The 21,845-nt window shown below is 46.6% G+C and overlaps 2 protein-coding genes across 2 annotated transcripts; both read left to right on the forward strand.

The window, feature by feature from the left end:
• Positions 1 to 403: 403 nt before the first annotated feature.
• On the forward strand, positions 404 to 2,999 carry LOC124708497. Its single transcript, XM_047240182.1, has 3 exons — positions 404 to 1,682; positions 1,774 to 2,029; positions 2,613 to 2,999. The coding sequence occupies exons 1-3, from the start codon at positions 411 to 413 to the stop codon at positions 2,825 to 2,827; spliced, it is 1,743 nt and encodes a 580-aa protein (XP_047096138.1). The 5' UTR covers positions 404 to 410; the 3' UTR covers positions 2,828 to 2,999.
• Positions 3,000 to 7,337: 4,338 nt separating this feature from the next.
• Positions 7,338 to 20,073, forward strand: LOC124646691 (protein MAIN-LIKE 1-like; the record flags this gene model as incomplete). Its single annotated transcript, XM_047186772.1, has 2 exons — positions 7,338 to 8,025; positions 19,997 to 20,073. Coding segments are annotated over 2 exons (765 nt in total), but the record flags the coding sequence as incomplete, so codon positions are not given.
• Between the last annotated feature and the right edge of the window lie 1,772 nt (positions 20,074 to 21,845).

Below are 21,845 nucleotides of genomic sequence, written 5' to 3' on the forward strand. Positions count from 1 at the left end.
TATATTTTCTCCATCGACAACAAGAAGAAAAAAGAAACTCGCCTCGCCGCCGCACATTGCCAAGACCGGAGTTCCCCCAAACCCTATCGTAAATCCCATCGCCGGCAACCATGAGCAGCGACGCGGGTACCACCAACAGTGGTGTTCTCCGCGTGATTCCTCCGGGGCGTAGATTTATCCCCTACCGCGCCGTTCAAGACGAGGAGAGGTCGCGGCTCCTCTCCAAGATTGATTCTTTGTACAGGGAAGCGTGCAGCCGTATCGGCGGCGGCGGCGGGGTGCCCTCCGATGTCGCGCGCTTGCTCGTCTCCGGCGTCATCGTAGGCCTCCTGGACCCCGTCTCCAACATCCTGGTCAACACCCTCTTCACCTCCGACCCAATCACCCACCCTTGCTCCGCCGGCCCCTACATGGACGAGGCGAAGCTGGGGGAGATGGTGCGGCGCTCGCTCGACGGCCTCGTCGCGTTCCTCGTCTACTTCTTCCCTTACCTCGCGGGATGGGAGGCTGTGCGCTATCTGCTCATTACCGACGCCGACCTCTTCATCGCCACGCGCCTCATCGTGTCGTACCGCGGCATGACACGCTTCTCCATCACATCCCCTGCATCGGCGGAAGCCTTCGTGGCGGCCCTCAGGTTGGCCGCGCAGGTGGCTGGGCATCCTGAGCCCCCACGCCTCGTTCATGCCTGGATGTCGCGGCAGTCCGGGCTAACTGATGTTGCCGACGTTTTATCCGCGTCGAGGATGGAGCTTCCCAAGCTTCCTGATCTGCGGGAGGCTTGGGACCTCACGGCATATCGGACATGTAGTCAACCAGACATCAACATCCCGGACATGCTGTGCGAGACCACCAGATCCCTGAGGATGGTCCTTTTTGACACATTTCGCTGCTTCTACCTGCGGGCGCTGGCTAGGCTGCCACGCCATGGGCTGCGCACCCGCTATCATCGCAGCTTGCTCAAGGCCGGGTACTGCTATGGTCCCATGGACCCTGTCTCCAACATCATCCTCAATACAATCTGGTATGATGCCACATTCTCAGGAGGCCAACGGCCAGTGCTCGACATGATCGGCCCAAGAAGCCTCACTCGCCTCGAGTGCCGTTCGTTTTTTGGACTCGCTTCATTCATCAAAACGCGCTACCACAATCTGTCCGACCACGAAATTACAGAATGCCTGGTCGCCTCCAGCGGCTACCTGTCCTTGGCCGATCCAAACCTCCATGCTGATGCCACTCACTTGTCCTTTGGCGACATAAATCTCAGTGGTGATGGTGCTGTATGGAAGACGGCACAGCACCGACAACAATGCGTTGACTGCTACGGTGCCATCGATAAATTGAAGAACCAGAGCCCATGCACTAGAACCCAAGAAGCCTATGAGGCTGCAGCCACCGCCGCATGGCATCCCAACCCTGAGGCACATGCAGCATTTCTCTCTTCATGCAAGGCAATGCTGCCGGTATCTGTTGCCCTCCTGTTGCAGAGTGGAGAGCGGCTCACCTCAGTACAAGTCTACTACATTAGCAGCTTATTTTCTCCCAAGCAGCCAACACCTGAGCCAATAAAAATGAAGAACCCTTGTCCCGTGAGGGTGGGAAAGAGGCGCTCCAAGGCTCAGCAAAGAAGGATCACGGCAAAGGTGAAAGCTGCATTGGAAAGGCATTTGCTGTGTGACGGGGTCGGTAATTAGTTTTTCTATCTCTTTAGTTATTCCCCACGTTATCTCCTAGCCAACCACTATTCACTAACCTCTTTCCTGCTGCCTGTAGGAACCCATGTATGATCTCCATATTATCTGTGGTGCAAATGAGTTTGTGGGCAGCCCTGATTACGGCGAGGACAAGGAAGATTATCTACCTTGTGCACCGTGCACATTCCGTTACTCCCATGTAAACTTCTTGGTGACTCAGAAGGGTTCTTCATTTGCTCACAGAGCTCCAATACTCTACTTTGCTGAATTTAATAATGGGGAGGAGGACAAACCTTCATTGTGCTGTCGTGTGGATGCGCCAACTCCATTTGCTGGTATACTCTTCTTTCTGCATTGTTTCCTATGTCATTGTATCAGTTTTTCATCATGTTGATAGCTATGAATATCAATAATGAGTGCTGATTAGTAAGCCACAACATGAATTGTTGCCACCTTACTGAAACCTTGCAAAAATAACAGGACTGCAAGGAACCGTCCCCAATTTCTCTCAAACCCACACATAAACTTCTGCTAAATAGTAAGTTCATCATGTCCATACTGGCATAGAGTGTAAGGCAGCAGTGAAATTTCATGGGAGAATCCTTGAATTGACAAGAGAGGTAGATGTAGATGCAGCATAGTCATCTAAGGATAAATATTGTGTTTGTCAGGGTAAGAGGTGGTACTATACAGTTCAGATTCAGTGGCAAGACAATATGTGGACCCCGCATATCGAAGTATGCAGAAAAATTTTAGGTGCAAATGGTAGTAAACACTATGATGGAAACTCCATTCATATCAACACCCTTCTAAAACAGTATAGATAAGAATATATCTGTAACAGCATAACTGCAATTCATTTGAGAATTTAATTCTCATTGCAATCTTTGAAGTTTATTTAGCTTCTTTGTACAACAGAGCATGTCCGGTGCCTGTATTGTGAGGGTGAAGCGGCGAAGATTGTGCATCCTGCTTCGAAAAAGTTCCATGGGAGAGACGAGTTTGAGGATGTAATTAGTGGAAAAGATTCTTATACGAATGATCGGCTCATCAGTGAGAACAAATATGCTGCTGAAAAGATTTGTGGACTCGAAGAAGATTGCATGTACTATGATGTCAAGTGCATCAGTTAGATGCTATGCTCTGCCGAGGCGCACTTTTGCATTGGTGCATGGAAGAGGATGAGTCTGAGCCCTGACAAAACATTCCGATGTGTAAGGTATGAGTAACAAAACAACCTTTGATGAGGTGATCCTTTCTTAAATGGTAAAATCTGGACGCCACTCCTAATAATTATTAAATATAGCATGCGACATCCAGGCAATGTTGGTACAGACAACCCCTCCTGTATGGTGAAATCAGGACACCACTTGTGTATGTAATGCTAATTGGTACATTTATCCTAGTAACGTTGTCTTAATTTGCAGACGTTGAACTATTATCTATGCAATGTGGAGTTTTGGTGAATGTTGAACTATTTCCTAATTTTTTTTTTGCATGTACTGTTACATGATGTTGCCATGTTGGTTGAATGTTTGGTGAAGGCTGATCCTTTTGAAAATGGTCAATGATTTAATACTATAAAATGTAGGTAATAATGCTTTTGTAGGAAACTGATGCACCAAGCTAGTCCTTTTTCCGCTATTTTGTGCTGCTCGTTGCAACACAAGATTCACTCTAGTGGCCTTGTGTTGAACTTGTACCAAGAATACACACAAGACTGTTTTGGTGCAAATGATTGTAAAACTTGTGGAAGCTTTTTCTGCAGATTCAAATGGTTATTGGTTCTTTGTTCTGGTTGATAATGTCTTTGTAATGATGATTAGTCAAATGCTCCACGTTGCCTTGAGCTTTCTGAAAACATAGGCTGTCGAAATTCTGTAAATTTTTATGTATGTCATGTATCAGCTGCAAATTTTTATATTTGTCATATCTATAAGCGGTGACCATTTTTCTATGTATGGAACCGCACGAATGACATGATTTTAAACCTGAAATGATGTACTGGTTATGTTGCCAAATACTAGTCGGCATAAAGCTGAATATCTTGTTAGGCGTCCATTCTGGGCTGCTACTTAGCATTTTATGTAGGCCTCCATTACTTGTCACGTATCTGACGTTTTCGCAAGGGAGATTCCTGGCTTAGAGCATCTCCAGTCGCGTCCCCCAAACCGCGCCGGATTGAGCGTTTGGGGGACGTGTTTCGTTCGTGCCGCCTTTGGGGACGTCGCTCCCCAGCCGCGTCCCCCAAACGCCTCCCCCAAACATTTAAAATACTTTTTTTGGCTTTTTTATTTCAATTTCCACAAACTAATATATAATTTGGAACGTGGTTTACACGAAAACATAATTGGGAACGTGGTTTTCCACAAACTAATACATAGTTTGAACCGTCGTGGACACAAATATAAAATTTTGCAAAGAAACTAAACCTAACTAGGCCGTGCATCGAAGGTTTCGTGTGTTCGCTGCTAAGAAAGAACACTCGAGGGCACACCTGATCACCTAAACTGGAAAATCCAGCGGGAGGATGGTGCCCTTATTGGTTCTACCGATGAGGCGAACAGGCAGAAACCTCCGTGCACGTATTCGCTGCGAAGAAACAACACTAGTCGTCCTCCTCGTCGGTGCTGTCGCCTTGGTAGTCCCGGCGGCACCGCGTCTCGTCGAAGACCTTGACGCTCATGTCCCTGTCGCCGAAGTAGGAGAACTGGAGGATGAAGCCGGCTTGGAGGCCGTGGTGCCGCGCGAACTTCTCCCAGCCGATGTTGAGGTACATCTTGCCGCGCGCGTCGTAGATCACGTCGACGATCCACCGGTAGTAGCCGCACGCAGCCTCCCGCAGATGCATCGTGCGCGGGCGATCGTCGCCGGCGACGTAGTCGGCGAAGGAGTCTGGCAGCCTCTGGATGCCGTGCGGGTCGCCCTTGAGGACGAGGACGAACTCGAACTGGCTGGCCGGCTCCACGTCCATCTCCGACGATGATGAAGCCGGCGGCGTGGAAGGCGACGGCGAGTGTTCAGCTCTGCCGCGGCCGCGACCACGACCACGACCACGGCCGCGGCCGCGGGGTCGGCCTCCGCCTCTACCAGACATAGCGTCGAGTCTTGTTGAGAGATGGTGGCGGCTAGGGTTTGGGAGAGAGGCGCTAGGGTTTGTGTGTGAGAGGGACGATGAGAGGCGCCCCTTTTTATAGGCCGGAGGGAGGCGGAGGAGCGGTGGCGCGCATTAACGCCGGCACGCAGAGCTAGGCGCGACGGGACGCGTCGCTGCGGGAGCTGCACCGTCGCTGCGTCGCTGCGGGAACTGCACCGTCGCTGCGTCGCTGCGGGAACCGCACCGCCAATAACTTTCGTCGCGAGGTAGGTGACGGTTAGGTTAAAAATTTATTGTGCCGCTGACGAGTCGGCCCCGCCACTTCCCGCCTCGCTTTTCGTTGTGTCCGGCGTCCCCGGTGCGTCCCCTGTGGGACGGGGACGGGCTCGGGGCGCCGGACACCGAATGAGGGCGCGCCGGACAAAAAAGGGCTTTGGGGGACGCGGCTGGAACGCATTTCCTGTCCGACGCGCCCCAAATCCCTTTGGGGGACGCGACTGGAGATGCTCTTATCATCCTGAAAGTTCCCCGCCCCTCTATGCCTCGTTTGGTAGAAGTCTATCACATAGTCACATAGTATTTGAGGAGTAATTTCCCCATGGGATTGGGTGAAGACAGAAGTCCAATTTGCACCCCCTGCAATGGTTTACCGACTCTACCCAAGTATTAATGTACCTCCTAATGTGCCTTGTTGATTCCAGAAAACTGGACGTATTTAAACTGGCCGAACTTGTAATCGTGTACCGAGGTGGGACTATTGAGCGCTTGTTGCATGTACAAGGGTGATGATTTTTATGTTGCATCGCATATACAATCATCATTCACTCTTTTCCATGTTTTCACCTTGTGAAGAGGTAGCTCTTATCGTCCTCTTTCCGGCAAAATTGGTTTCATGTCATTCCGAGTTTCCTAGCTCAAGTTATGAATTTTACATTGCATCATATTTGAATGAAAAAGATAAAGAAAAAAGCATTTTGGGCCGGCCGGTACTACCGCTGGAAGTACAATCGGCCCAACTCTTTCCGGCAAAATTGGTTTCATGTCCTTCCGAGTTTCCTAGCTCAAGTTATGAATTTTACATTGCATCATATTTGAAAAAGATAAAGAAAAAAGCATTTTGGGCCGGCCGGTACTACCGCTGGAAGTACAATCGGCCCAACTACCGCAACAGCCTCCCAGCGTTACTGGACCCGGAGCGGTACTAGGCCGGTAGTACCGTAACCATTACGGTACCCAGCCGGTACCGGGCCGGTACTACCGGCCCAGCCCAGCCTATCTTCTTCCTCCCACTGCCAGCCCACACCGCGGCCCTTTTCCTGCACCGAGCGGCCCACAGCTAGCCACCGCCCAGCCAGCTGCTGCCCGGCCTGGGCCTCCCGCCGCACTGGCCCGCCTCCGCCTTGGGCTGCAGCTGGCCACCGCACGGCCACGCTCGCTGGCCGCCGCCTCCACACGCTCCCGCCCACGCATCGATCGACGGGGCGTTGACCCCCGCTCGATGGGGCGATTTGCACAAAAATAACCCAAAACTTAAAGAAAAGCACAGACTGACCCTCCGGCGAAACTATTTCACTCATCTAACCCTTTTGTGTGGCGCCCCTCCCATCGGCGTCACACATGCCAGTGTGGCGCCCCTCCTGCCGGCGACACTCTCCCAGCCGACGTGGCGCCCTCGACGCTGAGCTGGTGCGCCGATCCGACGTGGCAACATGTGTGGCGCCCCTCCCAACGGCGCCACACATGCCAACTTATATCAAGTTTTCGGTCGAAAACATCCAGGGGCTTCGGACGTCTGGGACTTAGCAGTTTTGGCGAGCCTCTACTTGTGGCGCCGATGCCACGGGCGCCACACTAGCATGTGTGGCGCCGATGGGAGGGGCGCCACACATCCACTTAAGTGTGGCGCCCGCGCCCGCACCCAGCCCGACCCTCTCTTTCTCTTCTTTCTCTCCTCTCTTTCTCTCCTCCAACCGCCGCCGCCGGCCGCCTCTCCGCCGCCCCCCACCAAATCCTCCATGGATTGGACAGATCTGGCCGGCCAAATCCACCCCCATACAATCCTCAAGGTATTCCCCTTCGTTCCCCTTCGATTCATCCAAGATTTGCTCCGGTTTAATTCGATTTAGCCGTTTTGCCTAGATTGGAAATGTTGGTTGTGTTTGAACCATAGATTTGTATGCATGTGTTTGAACCATAGATTTGAACCATAGTTTTGTTGGAACCATAGATTGTATGCATGTGTTTGAACCATAGATGTTAAATTTTGCTAGATTGTATGCATTGTATCCAAAGATGTTTGAAATGGCATAAGTGTTTGAACCATAAGTGTTGAATGTGTATGTGTAGGAACCCTATATATGTATGTATCCTAGATTTGTGGAGGAACCCTAGGCATCAAATTTCATGAATGTGTATGTGAAGGAATAACTCATATGGTGTTCTATCCCTAGATATGAATGTATATGTATGTATTTGTGATGGCTTATTTGGATATATTCTCATGTATGTGTTGCTCATAATATGTTGTATTTGTGTAAACATGTAGGATGGTGTGGCTCCTGGATCAAGAGTATGACAGGGATCACCGGGCTTTTCATATGACGGAGAGGACAATGGATCTTCACACTTTGAAGATTCGGTACCATGGCACGGTAGATATGCCGTATGACGAGAGGTACACGGAGTTCATCCAGCCCACCGGTCTTCTCCCGTTCATCTCGCTTGTAAGCCGGGGGGGGGGGAGGGCGAACATGAACGCCGCGGCACTCACCGCCCTTGTCGACCGGTGGAGGCCAAAGACGCACACCTTCCACTTGAGGGCCGGCGAGATGACCCCTACTCTTCAGGATGTCTCAATGATACTTGGACTTCCTATTCAGGGTGAGCCACTGTGTATGAACACAGCTTCTGATGGGTGGCGCAGACAGATGCATGACCTTATTGGCATGGCTCCTCCGGCGCCAGAAAATCCAAAGGAGAGAGCTCCCGCCGGCGCACCTTTCGCTTGGATAAGGACTAACTTTGGACAACTCCTACCGGAAGACGACAATGAGGACAGTATCAGGACATACACCCGAGTGTACTTGTGGTACATGATCTCGAGGACTCTCTTTGCTGACAGTGGTGGGAAGTTGGCCCATTGGTGTTGGCTCAAGGCGCTTACGGTGTTGGAGCGCCGGTGGAGTTGGGGAACAGCGGCACTTGCCTACCTCTACCGACAGGTAATGATTTGTTGTATGTACTGTTCTTCTATAGTACTGTGCCTACCTCTACCTCTAACCAAATGTCTTATGTACGCAGTTGGACGACGCTTGTCGCAGGACTGGGAGCGGCGGTATTGGTGGATGCTTGCTCCTACTTTCCGTATGGAGCTGGGATCGCCTATCAGTTGGGCGGCCCAGGGTACTCACAGAGAGGCCATGGCCTCATTACCGGAACAACCTTGATCGGGAGCCGACTTGGGCATTTCTTTGGGACAAAGTCTCGGAGATGACGAGCGATCCAAAGATCATGTACATGCAGTACACTGAGGAGTTGGACACTCTTACCGCTGAGCAGGTAATCGATCACTCTTTTGCAATCCTAGTTTTCATTGATTCTACTGGCATGTTGTAAATTCTGAAATATTTGTATGCTGCAGGTGGATTGGGAGCCATATGGTACCTACTACCGTATTGGCGCGGGGATGCCTGACCTCAACCACAAGTGCACGGAGGAGGCGCGGTTCTGGCGTATGCGCTGCCCACTCATATGCATGTGGCTTGTTGAGTACCACCAGCCGCACAGAGTGATGAGACAGTTTGGGCTGTATCGTGAGTGCCCACCTCGGTGGCAAGACACGGACAAGGCGCTTCATAAGTAAACTTCTGGAATCATGCGATGGAAGATTCTTGATAGAAGAGGTAGAATCTAACTTCTTGATTCTTGCAGGCTTGATAGGCAGTGGCAGAGGAAGATCACAAATTGGCTAGTCCATCATAGTGGCCACGTCGCAGCGTTCCAACACTGTTTGGAAGCGACACGGACTGCTGGCCCTGTGGAGATTGTGCCTCACGACTTGGCCGCTTTCAACAACTACCTCCAGTGGTTCCATGAAAACACGTGTATCGAGTTAGTGAAGCACGCGTATGCTGAGGACATCTTGGACGAACCCATCGAGTTCGATGAGGTTGCGCAAAGCCAGCACGACACCTTTGCTCGCAGAGGGAGATCGACTTCTATTGCTTCCGAGCTGAACTTCGTGGTAATGGATTCTCTCACTAACTAGTACATCATCTAGATTGCCATGTGATCGCTTAAATTGTGTATGCTATGTTTATCACAGCGGTCGGAGATCCGAAAAACAGCTGACGAGTGCGAGATTATGTGGGACCAGAGCGGGAGAGATGAAAAGCCTGTCGGACCGTTGCGGAATTTCATTAAGGTATGATCACCAGCTTTGAATGTACGCTATTATGTTCTGGTGGCTTTGTAACCATGAGTTCCATGACGCAGAACACTGCACGAAAGATGCGGCGGTTAGCCAACTTGCTAGATTGCCGCGAAGGCGAAATTCGTACATCCTCCTCTTCTGAAGAGCGGGAGGTATGGACTATTTTGTTGCTGTCAAACATGTTCTTACTAATTTCAACTTTTGTAATCTCATGTGTTCATGTTTGTGAAGATTCTCGACGACGAGGAAATTCTGAGTCAAAGCATACCTCCAAAGCATACCTCCAAGCAAGCCCCACGGTGCCGCTACCGGTTCAAGCCAAGGGGCAATGCTCCAAACCGGTACACTCCGGAAGATTATGTCAACCGAGGAAAGAAGGTTGTCATTGAGGAGGATGAGGCGCCGCCGCGGAGATCATCTTTGAGGAGGATGAGGAACGACGAGCCCTTATCTTCAGAGGAGGAGGAGCAGGAGGAGCAGCAGCAACAAGAGCCACGGCAGCGGACGAAGAGGATGGCCGTCCGGAAGCAGCCCGTGAGGACGACACGTCGAGGACGACACTAGGATGTGCTCCGTGTTGTTGTGAACTATATCTTCATAAGTATCGAGTTGTGAACCCTATGTCATTTCGAACCATGTCTGTAATACTACTTTTTGTTTGAATCTACTTGCTACGATGTGAGCTATGAAGTGTTATATGTGTATGTTCTGAAATTGCTACTTATTGTGTCCAATGTTGTACTCAAAACTGTTGGAGTTTGGTAGGATTTTTCAGGTTTTTAACACAAGTCAATGTGTGGCGCCCTCCACAGTGGCGCCACACAGCACTGTGTGGCGCCCGCGGCATCGGCGCCACACATGCCAACCTATTGGGTCGAAAACATCCAGGGGCTCCGGACGATAAGTCCTTAGCCGTTTTGGTGAGGCTCTTTGTGTGGCGCTGATGACCCACAAGTATAGGGGATCGCAACAGTCTTCGAGGGAAGTAAAACCCAAATTTATTGATTCGACACAAGGGGAGGTAAAGAATACTTATAAGCCTTAACAACTGAGTTGTCAATTTAGCTGCACCTGGAAAAGCACTAGTAACAGGGGTGATGTGAAAGCAGCAGTAATATGGAAGCAATAGTAACAGTAACACAGCAGCAGTAGCAGTAATATGAGAGCAATGGCACCAGAAAATAGTTGATACTACTTCCAATGACATGTAGGACGAGTATATGATGATGAGAGATGGACCGGGGTTCCCAGCTATCTACACTAGTGGTAACTCTCCAATAAGAAGTGTTGGGTGAACAAATTACAGTTGGGCAATTGATAGGATTGAAATAGCATTAAGACAGAACATCAAGATTATTAATCATGTAGGCATGTTTCCCATATTAGTCATACGTGCTCGCAATGAGAAACTTGTACAACATCTTTTGTCCTACCAGCCGGTGGCAGCCGGGCCTCTAGGGAATCTACTGAAAATTAAGGTACTCCTTTTAATAGAGCACCGGAGCAAAGCATTAACACTCCGTGAAAACATGTGATCCTCATACCTAAGCCTTCCCCTCCAGTTATCCCAATTTCTGTCACTTTGGGGCCTTTGGTTCCGGACATAGACATGTGCAAACAACTTGTAGATACAATCTAAGCAATAAGTATAGAGCTTAAATCTAAGATCATGCCACTCGGGCCCTAGTGACAAGCATTAAACACAACAAGATTGCAGCAACAATAACTTCACAAACTTTATAGATAGACTAATCATAATGTAACAATCCATCGGATCCCAACAAACGCAACACCGATTACATCAGATGAATCTCAATCATGTAAGGCAGCTCATGAGATCATTGTATTGAAGTACATGGGGGAGAGAATACCACCTAGCTACAGCTAGAACCCGTAGTCCATGGGGGAACTACTCACGGAGCATGATGGAGGCGGTGGCGTCGATGGAGATGGCTTCCGGGGGCACTTCCCCGTCCCGGCAGGGTGCCGGAACAGAGACTTCTGTCCCCCGAATTGGAGTTTCGCGATGGTGGCGGCGCCCCTGGAGTCTTTCTGGAGTTCCGTCAATCGGTCCCGAGGTTTTAGGTCACCAGGGCTTAAATAGGTGAAGAATCGGAGTCGGAGGGGCCACGGGGCCTCCCCCTCATAGGCTGGCGCGCCCAGGCCTGGGGCCGCGCCGCCATGTTGTGTGGTGGCCCCCTGGCACCCCTCTGGTCCCCCTGTGACTTTCTGGAAGGTTCCGGGAAAAATAAGGTCCTGGGTCTTCGTTTCGTCGAATTCCGAGAATATTGCCCGAACAGCCTTCTCGGAACCAAAAACAACGAAAACGACAAGCTGGCCCTTCGGCATCTCGTTAATAGGTTAGTTCCATAAAATGCTTAAAAACATTATAAAGTGCAAGCAAAACATGTAAGTATTGTCATAAAACAAGCATGGAACATCAGAAATTATAGGTACGTTGGAGACATATCAGCATCCCCAAGCTTAGTTCCTGCTCGCCCTCGAGTAGGTAAACGATAAAAAGAGTAATTTCTGTAGTGACATGCTGCTTACATAATCTTGATCATATTATTATAAAGCATATGAGATGAATGCAGTGACTCAAGGCAATGATCTATAGTTGCTAATAAATAGATAACATATAGCAAAACTTTTCATGAATAATACTTTCAAGACAAGCATCAAAAGTCTTGCATGAGAGTTAACTCATAAAGCAATAAATTCAAAGTAAAGGCATTGAAGCAACACAGAGGAAGATTTAAGTTTCAGCAGTTGCTTTCAACTTTCAACATGCATATCTCATGGATAATTGTCAACACAAAGTAATATGATGAATGCAAATAAGCAAGTATGTAAGAATCAATGCACAGTTGACACAAGTGTTTGCTTTTAAGATGGAAGGAAGTAGGTAAACTGACTCAACATAAAATTAAAAGATAGGCCCTTCGCAGAGGGAAGCAGGGATTAAATCATGTGCTAGAGCTTTTCAAGTTTTGAAATCATATAGAGAGCATAAAAGTAAAGTTTTGAGAGGTGTTTGTTGTTGTCAACGAATGGTAATGGGTACTCTAACTACCTCATCAACCAGACTCTCAAGAGCGGCTCCCATGAAGGACGTTATCTCTACCAGCAAGGTAGATCATCCCTCTTCTCTTTTGTTTACACATGTATTTTAGTTTCATTATTTATGGATGACACTCCTCCCAACCTTTTGGTTACACAAGCCATGGCTAACCGAATCCTCGGGTGCCTTCCAACATTCTCATACCATGAAGGAGTGTCTATTTGCAAAATTAAGTTGCTTACTGATGAATCAGAGCAAAACATGTGAAGAGAATTATTAATGAAGGTTGATTAATTGGGGGCTGGGAACCCCGCGCCAGCTCTTTTTGCAAAATTATTGGATAAGCGGATGAAGCCACTAGTCCATTGTTGAAAGTATGTCCGAAGTAAATGACAAGATCGAAAGATAAAACACCACATACTTCCTCATGAGCTATAAAACATTGACACAAATAAGAGATAATAGCTTTTGAATTGTTTAAAGGTAGCACATGAAGTATTTGCTTGGAATGGCAGAAAATACCACATAGTAGGTAGATATGGTGGACACAAATGGCATAGGTTTTGGCTCAAGGTTTTGGATGCACGAGAAGCATTTCCTCTCAGTACAAGGCTTTGGGCTAGCAAGGTTGTTTGAAGCAAACACAAGTATGAACCGGTACAACAAAACTTACATAAAAACATATTGCAAGCATTATAAAACTCTACACTGTCTTCCTTGTTGCTCAAACACTTTTACCAGAAAATATATAGACCTTAGAGAGACCAATCATGCAAACATATTTCAACAAGCTCTACGATATTTCTCCACTAATAGATTTAAACTACATGATGCATGAGCTTAATTATGACCTACTTGAGATCTCAAAACAATTGCCAAGTATCAAATTATCCAAGACAGTATGAGGCATTTTCTGTTTCCAACCAAATAGCAATAAATGCAATAGCTTCCAACTTTTATCATTGAACATTAAAAGTAAAACGAAGAACACAAGTGTTCATATGAAAAAGCGGAGCGTGTCTCTCTTCCAAACAAGGATTGCTAGGATCCGAATTTATTCAAACATAAACAAAAATAAAAACACACAGACGCTCCAAATAAAAAACATATGATGTGACAGAATAAAAATATAGTTTCAATAGAAGAAACCTGATAAGTTGATGAAGAAGGGGATGCCTCGGGCATCCCCAAGCTTAGACGCTTGAGTCTTCTTGAAATATGCAGGGATGAACCACGGGGGCATCCCCAAGCTTAGACTTTTCACTCTTCTTGATCATATATCATCCTCCTCTCTTGACCCTTGAAAACTTCCTTCACACCAAACTTCTCATAAACTTCATTAGAGGGGTTAGTACTAAAAAAAAACTTTAATCCACTTTAGTCCTGTAGTGACACATTGCAAGAACTCAATAAAACATTAGCTACAGCTCTCCACGTCTAGAAAGCCTCACTTAAAGTCAAGAGACAATGCAAAAAACAGAGACAGAATCTGTCAAAACAGAACAGCCAGTAAACACGAATTTTTAAAAGGTACTTCCGTTGCCCAAATCAGAAAACTCAAAACTAATGAAAGTTGCGTACATATCTGAGGAACACGCACGTAAATTGGCAGATTTTTCTGAGTTAACTACAAAGAATCATATCCAGATTCGTGACAGATAGAAATCTGTTTCTGCGCAGAAATCCAAATCTAGTATCAACCTTCTATTAGAGACTTCACTTGGCACAACAATGCAATAAAATAATGATAAGGTGAGGTTGCTACAGTAGTAACAACTTCCAAAACACAACAAAACAGTAGCAAAATAAATACATGGGTTATCTCCCAAGAAGTTCTTTCTTTATAGCCATTAAGATGGGCTCAGCAGTTTTAATGATGCACTCGCAAGAAATAAGAGTTGAAGCAAAAGAGAGCATCAAAAAGCAAGTTCAAAACACATTTAAGTCTAACCCTCTTCCTATGCATAGGAATCTTGTACACAAATAAATTCATGAAGAACAAAGTGACAAGCATAAGAAGATAAAACAAGAGTAACTTAAAATTTTTCAGCATATAGAGAGGTGTTTTAGTACCATGCAAATTTCTACAACCATATTTTCCTCTCTCATAATAGTTTTCAGTAGCTTCATGAATAAACTCAACAATATAACTATCACATGCAGCATACTTTTCATGATCCATAAACACATAATTTTTATCAAGCTTAAAAATAGCGGGATTAAAACTTTCAAATCCACTTTTATCAATAATATAATAAGATGATTGATCAATCTCAAAAGATATGAGACTCATAGATGAAGTCAAGAACTCTCCAATCCCTTTTTCATTAGTAGTACAATCAATATTATCAAGTAACATAGGACCATCATCTAGAGATTTATCATAAACATTTGCCAAGCAAAACTCTTTAGTACCATGCATTTCGACATCAGGCATAAACAAAACATTATCATAAGATTTATCAAAGTAGCATGGATTATCATAAATAAAAGTAGCATAATTATTCTCACAAGTTTTACTCATACGGAATATTTCAAGAGAATCCACAGGAACATAACACTCATCCTCTTTTGGTAAGCATGGAGGACAATCAAATAGTGTAAGAGATAAAGAGTTACTCTCATTAGAAGGTTGGCATGGGTAGCTAATCCATTCTTCCTCCTTTTGTTCATCACTCTCCTCTTCTTTTTCATCCAATGACCTTTCGAGTTCATCAATTTCCTCCTCTTTTCATCCAATGAGCTTTCAGGTTCATCAATTTCTTCTTCCATAGGTTCCTGCAAATTGTGAGTGCATTCTTGTGCATTAATGAGTCTCTCGTTATAATCAATGATATAAGGATTATCACTGTAGCTTTCTATGAAAAAAATTAAGGATAGAAGAGACATAATCTTTAAGGTCCTTACAAACAGCACAAGTTTCATAATTTTTAGCAATGAAGGATTCTATCTCAGAGGCTCCCATAAACATGACAAATTGTTCTACCTCTTCGAACCCAAAATGAATATAGTTATTCCAATTATAGTTCTTAATTAAAACTTCCTCACTAAAGCCACATTGAAATTTAAGATGTTTAGTATCCCGTTTAGAGCAACAGTTTATATCATGGCGTTTAAGCAAGATTTTAGCAATTGTATTCAATTTTTCTATCACAAGCACTCATAACTTTTCCCGTTCTTGATTCTCTATAATTATTATATAATTCTATAAGCTCCAAATAGGTTGTGGGTTCTTCCATAACAACAGTTTTTAATTTTTAGGTTTTTCAAATTTTTATGGATTTTTGGGTATATGAGAAAAGTAAAACAAAACAAAAACAAACTAAACAAAAGTAAACTAGGCAAAATAATACTAGACAGAAATAAACTAAGCACAAATAAACTAGAGAAAAGTAAACTAAGCAAAACAAAATAAAACAAAACAGAGAGAGAGAGGTGGAGTGTACTCCCCAGGTGAACTTATGAGTAGAGCTATGCCTCCCCAAGCAACGGCGCCGTAAAATAGTCTTGATGACCCACAAGTATAGGGGATCGCAACAGTCTTCGAGGGAAGTAAAACCCAAATTTATTGATTCGACACAAGGGGAGGTAAAGAATACTTATAAGCCTTAACAACCGAGTTGTCAATTCAGCCGCACCTGGAAAAGCACTAGTAACAGTGGGTGATGTGAAAGCAGCAAGTAATATGGGAGCAATAGTAACAGTAACACAGTAGCAGTAGCAGTAATATGAGAGCAATGGCACCAGAAAATAGTTGATACTACTTCCATTGACATGTAGGACGAGTATATGATGATGAGAGATGGACCGGGGTTCCCACCTATCTACACCAGTGGTAACTCTCCAATAACAAGTGTTGGGTGAACAAATTACAGTTGGGCAATTGATAGGATTGAAATAGCATTAAGACGGAACATCAAGATTATTAATCATGTAGGCATGTTTCCCATATATAGTCATACGTGCTTGCAATGAGAAACTTGTACAACATCTTTTGTCCTACCAGCCGGTGGCAGCCGGGCCTCTAAGGAATCTACTGGAAATTAAGGTACTCCTTTTAATAGAGCACCGGAGCAAAGCATTAACACTCCGTGAAAACATGTGATCCTCATACCTAAGCCTTCCCCTTCAGTTATCCCAATTTCTGTCACTTTGGGGCCTTTGGTTCCAGACATAGACATGTGCAAACAACTTATAGATACAATCTAAGCAATAAGTATAGAGCTTAAATCTAAGATCATGCCACTCGGGCCCTAGTGACAAGCATTAAACACAACAATATTGCAGCAACAATAACTTCACAAACTTTATAGATAGACTAATCATAATGTAACAATCCATCGGATCCCAACAAACGCAACACCGATTACATCAGATGAATCTCAATCATGTAAGGCAGCTCATGAGATCATTGTATTGAAGTACATGGGGGAGAGAATACCACCTAGCTACAGCTAGAACCCGTAGTCCATGGGGGAACTACTCACGGAGCATGATGGAGGCGGTGGCGTCGATGGAGATGGCTTCCGGGGGCACTTCCCCGTCCCGGCAGGGTGCCGGAACAGAGACTTCTGTCCCCCGAATTGGAGTTTCGCGATGGTGGCGGCGCCCCTGGAGTCTTTCTGGAGTTTCGTCAATCGGTCTCGAGGTTTTAGGTCACCAGGGCTTAAATAGGCGAAGAATCGGAGTCGGAGGGGCCACGGGGCCTCCCCCTCATAGGCTGGTGCGCCCAGGCCTGGGGCCGCGCCGCCATGTTGTGTGGTGACCCCCTGGCACCCCTCTGGTCCCCCTCTGACTTTCTGGAAGGTTCCGGGAAAAATAAGGTCCTGGGTCTTCGTTTCGTCGAATTCCGAGAATATTGCCCGAACAGCCTTTCTCGGAACCAAAAACAACGTAAAACAAGAATCGGCCCTTTGGCATCTCGTTAATAGGTTAGTTCCATAAAATGCTTAAAAACATTATAAAGTGCAAGCAAAACATGTAAGTATTGTCATAAAACAAGCATGGACCATCAGAAATTGTAGGTACGTTGGAGACGTATCAGGCGCCCGCGGCATCGGCGCCACACCTGCTAGTACGGCGCCCGTGGCGTCGGCGCCACACATAGAGCCTCGCCAAAACGACTAAGTCTCAGACGAATTGTCTCACAGTATGTTTTGGGCAATTGTAAGAGCATGTGTGGCGCCGTTGGGAGGGGCGCCACACATGTTGCCACGTCGGATCGGCGCACCAGCTCAGCGTCGAGGGCACAACGTCGGCTGGGAGAGTGGCGCCGGCAGGAGGGGCGCCACACTGGCATGTGTGGCGCCGATGGGAGGGGCGCCACACAAAAAGGTTAGATGAGTGAAATAGTTTCGCCGGAGGGTCAGTCTATGCTTTTCTTTAAGTTTTGGGTTATTTTTGTGCAAATCGCCGCTCGATGGCCGCGCCCGTATGGCAGCTCCCGCGCGGGAGACTCTCTGCCCGGCCCCACCTGCGCTGCTCCACGCGCCCTGTGCTGCTCCCTGTCCCACGCCGCTCACTGCATTGCCTGCTGCTGCCTTTCTCTCTCTCTCTTCTATTTGCTGTTTGCTTTGGATTTTGCACAAGCAGTAGTACCGCTCCGCAGAGTGGTATTACCGGTTTTGGGCCGATTTTCGTCTATTTTCTGCTCAGTTTGCGCGCGAGCGGTAGTATCGCTTTGACAAGCGGTAGTACCGCTCGGGCGCGAATCTGACCGTTTTTCTGTCTCCAACAACTATATTTTGGGCCCCCTATTTATACCTCTCTTCCACCTCCGACCCAACAACTTCTTCCCCTCCATTCTCTCTCCTCCATTGTTGATCTTGAAGAGCTTCTTCCTCCTCTTGATCCCCCCACTATTTCTTGCATATTTTTTGGGGAAAGGAGAGAGGAGATCTTGATCTAGAGCTTCACCAATTCAATCCCTCTCCAAGTGAGAGGATCTTGCTAGATCTAGATCTTGGAGTAATTTGGTGTTCCTCCTCCATTTTGTTCTTCCTCCCTTATTCCCCCAATAGCTTTTGTAGCTTTGTTGAAATTTGGGAGAGAAGAACTTGGGCATCTTAGTGGTGTTCTTAGCCATTGCATTAGGTGCATCGGTTTGGGTTCTCTCCGGGGTTTCGGTCTCGTAGAGGGCTTGTTGACCTTAGTGGTGTTGTTGTCTTCGTGGCCTTGTTACCTTTGTGGTGTTGTTGTCTTCGTGGCCTTGTTACCTTTGTGGTGTTGTAGCCTTTCTGGCCTTGTAATCTTTGTGGCGTGGTAGCCTTTGTGGCGTTGTTGCCTTTGTGGAGTGTGTTAGCCTTTGTGGTTTTGGTGCCGGTTGTGGCGCATTGGAGTCTTTGTGGCTTTGTTGTCGGTGTGGCGTGTTGTAGCCTCTTGTGACCTTGTACTTGAGAGCCACCATGTTGTGGAGTTGCCTCAAGCTTGATACTTGGGTTTGCCCTAAGCTTGTACGGGTTCGGTGACCACCCTCAAGGGTCTCTTAGTGGATCGAGGCTTTCCCCTTGGTGGAAAAGCTCGAGGAGAATACGGTGGCCCTAGCGGCTCATTGGAGTGCCTCGTGCCTCCACACCGCTCCAACGGAGACGTAGCACCCTTGGGTGTGAACTTCGGGATACATCGTCGTCTCCTCGTGCACCGGTTACTTCTCAACCCGAACTCCTTACCTATGTGCTTTACATTGTGATAATCCTTATGCTTGTTTTTCCATATCTAGCTTGTTATCACCTTGTTGCTCATCATGCTTAGCATATGTTGTTGGTGCACTTAGGAAAACCTTAGTTGATAGGCTTTGAGGTAAACAAGTAAACTTTTATTGGTTTTATTCCGCCTTGTTTGGCTCTCAAGTAGAAGTTTTTATAACCCTCTTATTCACCCCTTCCCTAGGCGACGTCCTTGTACATTCAGGAGGCATCATCGACACCATCGTCGTGGGGCGTGTCTTGTACGCCGGCAACTTTCTGATCGTCCCTCAGGACGAGTGCTGGATTCCGGCTAGGACAGACCCCGTCAAGCTCTCCATCATCCCGATCGGAGGGATACACATCTTCATCGACGAGATCGTCGATTCTAACGGTAATGCCTTGGTAAGTATAACAGATACGACCGCTGCCGAACTGGATGCAGCTGCAAAGATCCGATCTGAGTTGCTGGAGTTTTCTAAGGAAGATTCCGCCTTAGATCTAGAAATTTCAAATCATGGATCCATACCTATTTTTGGTAGCCGGATTCACACCTAGATTTTGGTAGCCGGATCCGGACCTAGATTTTGGTAGCCGGATCCGCACCTAGATTTTTGGTAGCCGGATCCGCACCTATATTTTGGTATGTGGATCCGCACCTATATTTTTGTAGCCGGATCCACACCTATATTTTTGGAGCCGGATCCGCACAAAAAATTTGGTAGGTGGATCTGTACATATTTTTGGTAGCCAGATTCATACCTATTTTAGGTTGCAGGGTCCGCGTCTACAATTTTTGGTAGTCGAATCCACACCTAAGTACCCGGATTTGTACCTAAAGTTTGGAAGTTAGAATTTCCTTCCGCCGTATCGATCTAATCGCATGGCCGAGTTGGCCTGGGTCTTTGATTCACGTCCGCCGCCCGTGAGATGCAAATCATGGATCCAACAGCCGTGTGTGTATGTATGAGTCTACAACTATTCAGTGCGGAATCGGTGACCATCTTGCGGCATGGTTTGTAGCAGGTAAAACTGAACCGCCGTATGGGATCAACAGCAAGAACAAGATAGTTTCTGTCAGAGTTCACAAGGCGGAAGCATAAGGCGGAAGCATGTGCCACGCATAATCTGCATCCGGCGATCGTAAAAATAAACCAAGCATCGTGGAGCGTATTACTTGTAACTCCTTCACGTGGAGCAAAGATCAATCCAGGTGCTAGCTAGAACCTGGCTACATGTTGCACGCCTGGTGTTGTCGGAAAAGACAGCGGCAGCGCCCCGCATTATGCTTAGCGTCACGCAGAAATTTTGCCTCCATCCTAGATTGACTTTTCTCCGTCATGGCTGGCATTGCCGCACCACAGATTGATTTTTTTCTCCATCATGACTAGCATTGCTGTCATCACGGACTATTTTGATTCCGTCTTTGTTGCTGCAAGACTTGACTCCGCCCGGTTTGGCGGAAATCTGCTACCTCCGTCGCCTCCGCTGCAGCGGCCTAAACCGTTGATGTCTCCGGTTTCCCTGCCTCAGCTGCGCGTGTTACTCCGGCTCTATCAGTGACGGATTGATGTCATCATGACCTACTTCGCCTCCACCTATGGTGGATTTGTCTCCGCCACTACCGACGTTGACTCCGCTTAAAGGAGCTAAGTCCTTATTTATATTTAATATTTTAAAATTTAATGATCATGAGATTAAGATTGGTTCACTCATGTCCTGAGTCTTTTACCGTTTTCACTGTTGATCATATCTTTTCCACGATTTGCCTCGCGCTCGTGAAAAACTTTGTACTCCCTCCGATTCATATTAATTGACTCTAGTATGGATGTATCTAGACATATTTAGTTCTAGATACATCCATATTGAAGTCAATTAATATGAATAGGAGGGAGTACTGTTTTTGCTGCATAAGGTTCCAGTACGCTACAAAATTTCCGCCTTCGGGACTTAGCTTGAGTTTTCTGGCCTACACGTTTTCTGTTGTTTATATGTGGATTCCTTAGTAGTGACATTTCGGTACTTAAATCCGGCCTCTGTTTCTGAGGTTCTTGATTGTTTCGCTATTAAGCGCTATCGCCTCAGTAGATGTTCTGTGTTTAAAGTTTGCCGTCTCGCGAAAAGTCAAGCATATAAACCAGACGAACGGATATACCAGCACTTGCTTAAAACATATAAATTGCATTAACTGTTCATGATAGACGAGTGTTTTTCCGCCTTGACAGTTTTATGTTGTTCAACTGCTGCATAGTTTCAGCTTTAAAACATTTGTTCAAAAGCCATTTTTGTTCCACCTTACATTTGTTCGTTGAACATGATCAAAGAAATAATTTAATACAAATGTGTTTTTATGTTTATGTATCAGGTACATGACACTTGGACGTACAACAGTCCTCGATTTAAGGTGTTTTCAAGCAAGCCTAGCACTCGCGCGAAGCATGAGGGAAGCTAGCCGGATCCATATGAGAGAAGGCTAGGTGGATCCGTGGCGTGCACAGCTGGAAAAGCAACTTGAGTCTTGATTCCGCTATGCTTAGCCGGAACCAACCCTCTGGGGCTGCGATTTGATCTTAGGTGAAAAGTGTGTTTCCTCTCGGGTATCAGTGCTGGAAAGTTCCGCCTAGATGCTTGGTATTTATGCTATTCCTAAGTCACATATAAAGATAAAGCTACTCTAAGAGCACCAAGCAGGATTCGCTCGGGGGCTACATCGATGAAGTTCTCTTTGAAGCAACAAGCTGGAAATTTTCCACCTTGACGCTTGGGGGCTAAATTTCTGAGCATCGAGTCTCCTTGGAACAAGCCGACTCAATGCTCGGGGGCTACACATATATGGCTATGTCAAGAAAATTTTCAAGATGGCAAAAATCTGGCT

Source organism: Lolium rigidum, chromosome 4 (assembly GCF_022539505.1).
Source record: "Lolium rigidum isolate FL_2022 chromosome 4, APGP_CSIRO_Lrig_0.1, whole genome shotgun sequence".
Lineage (NCBI taxonomy): Eukaryota > Viridiplantae > Streptophyta > Magnoliopsida > Poales > Poaceae > Lolium > Lolium rigidum.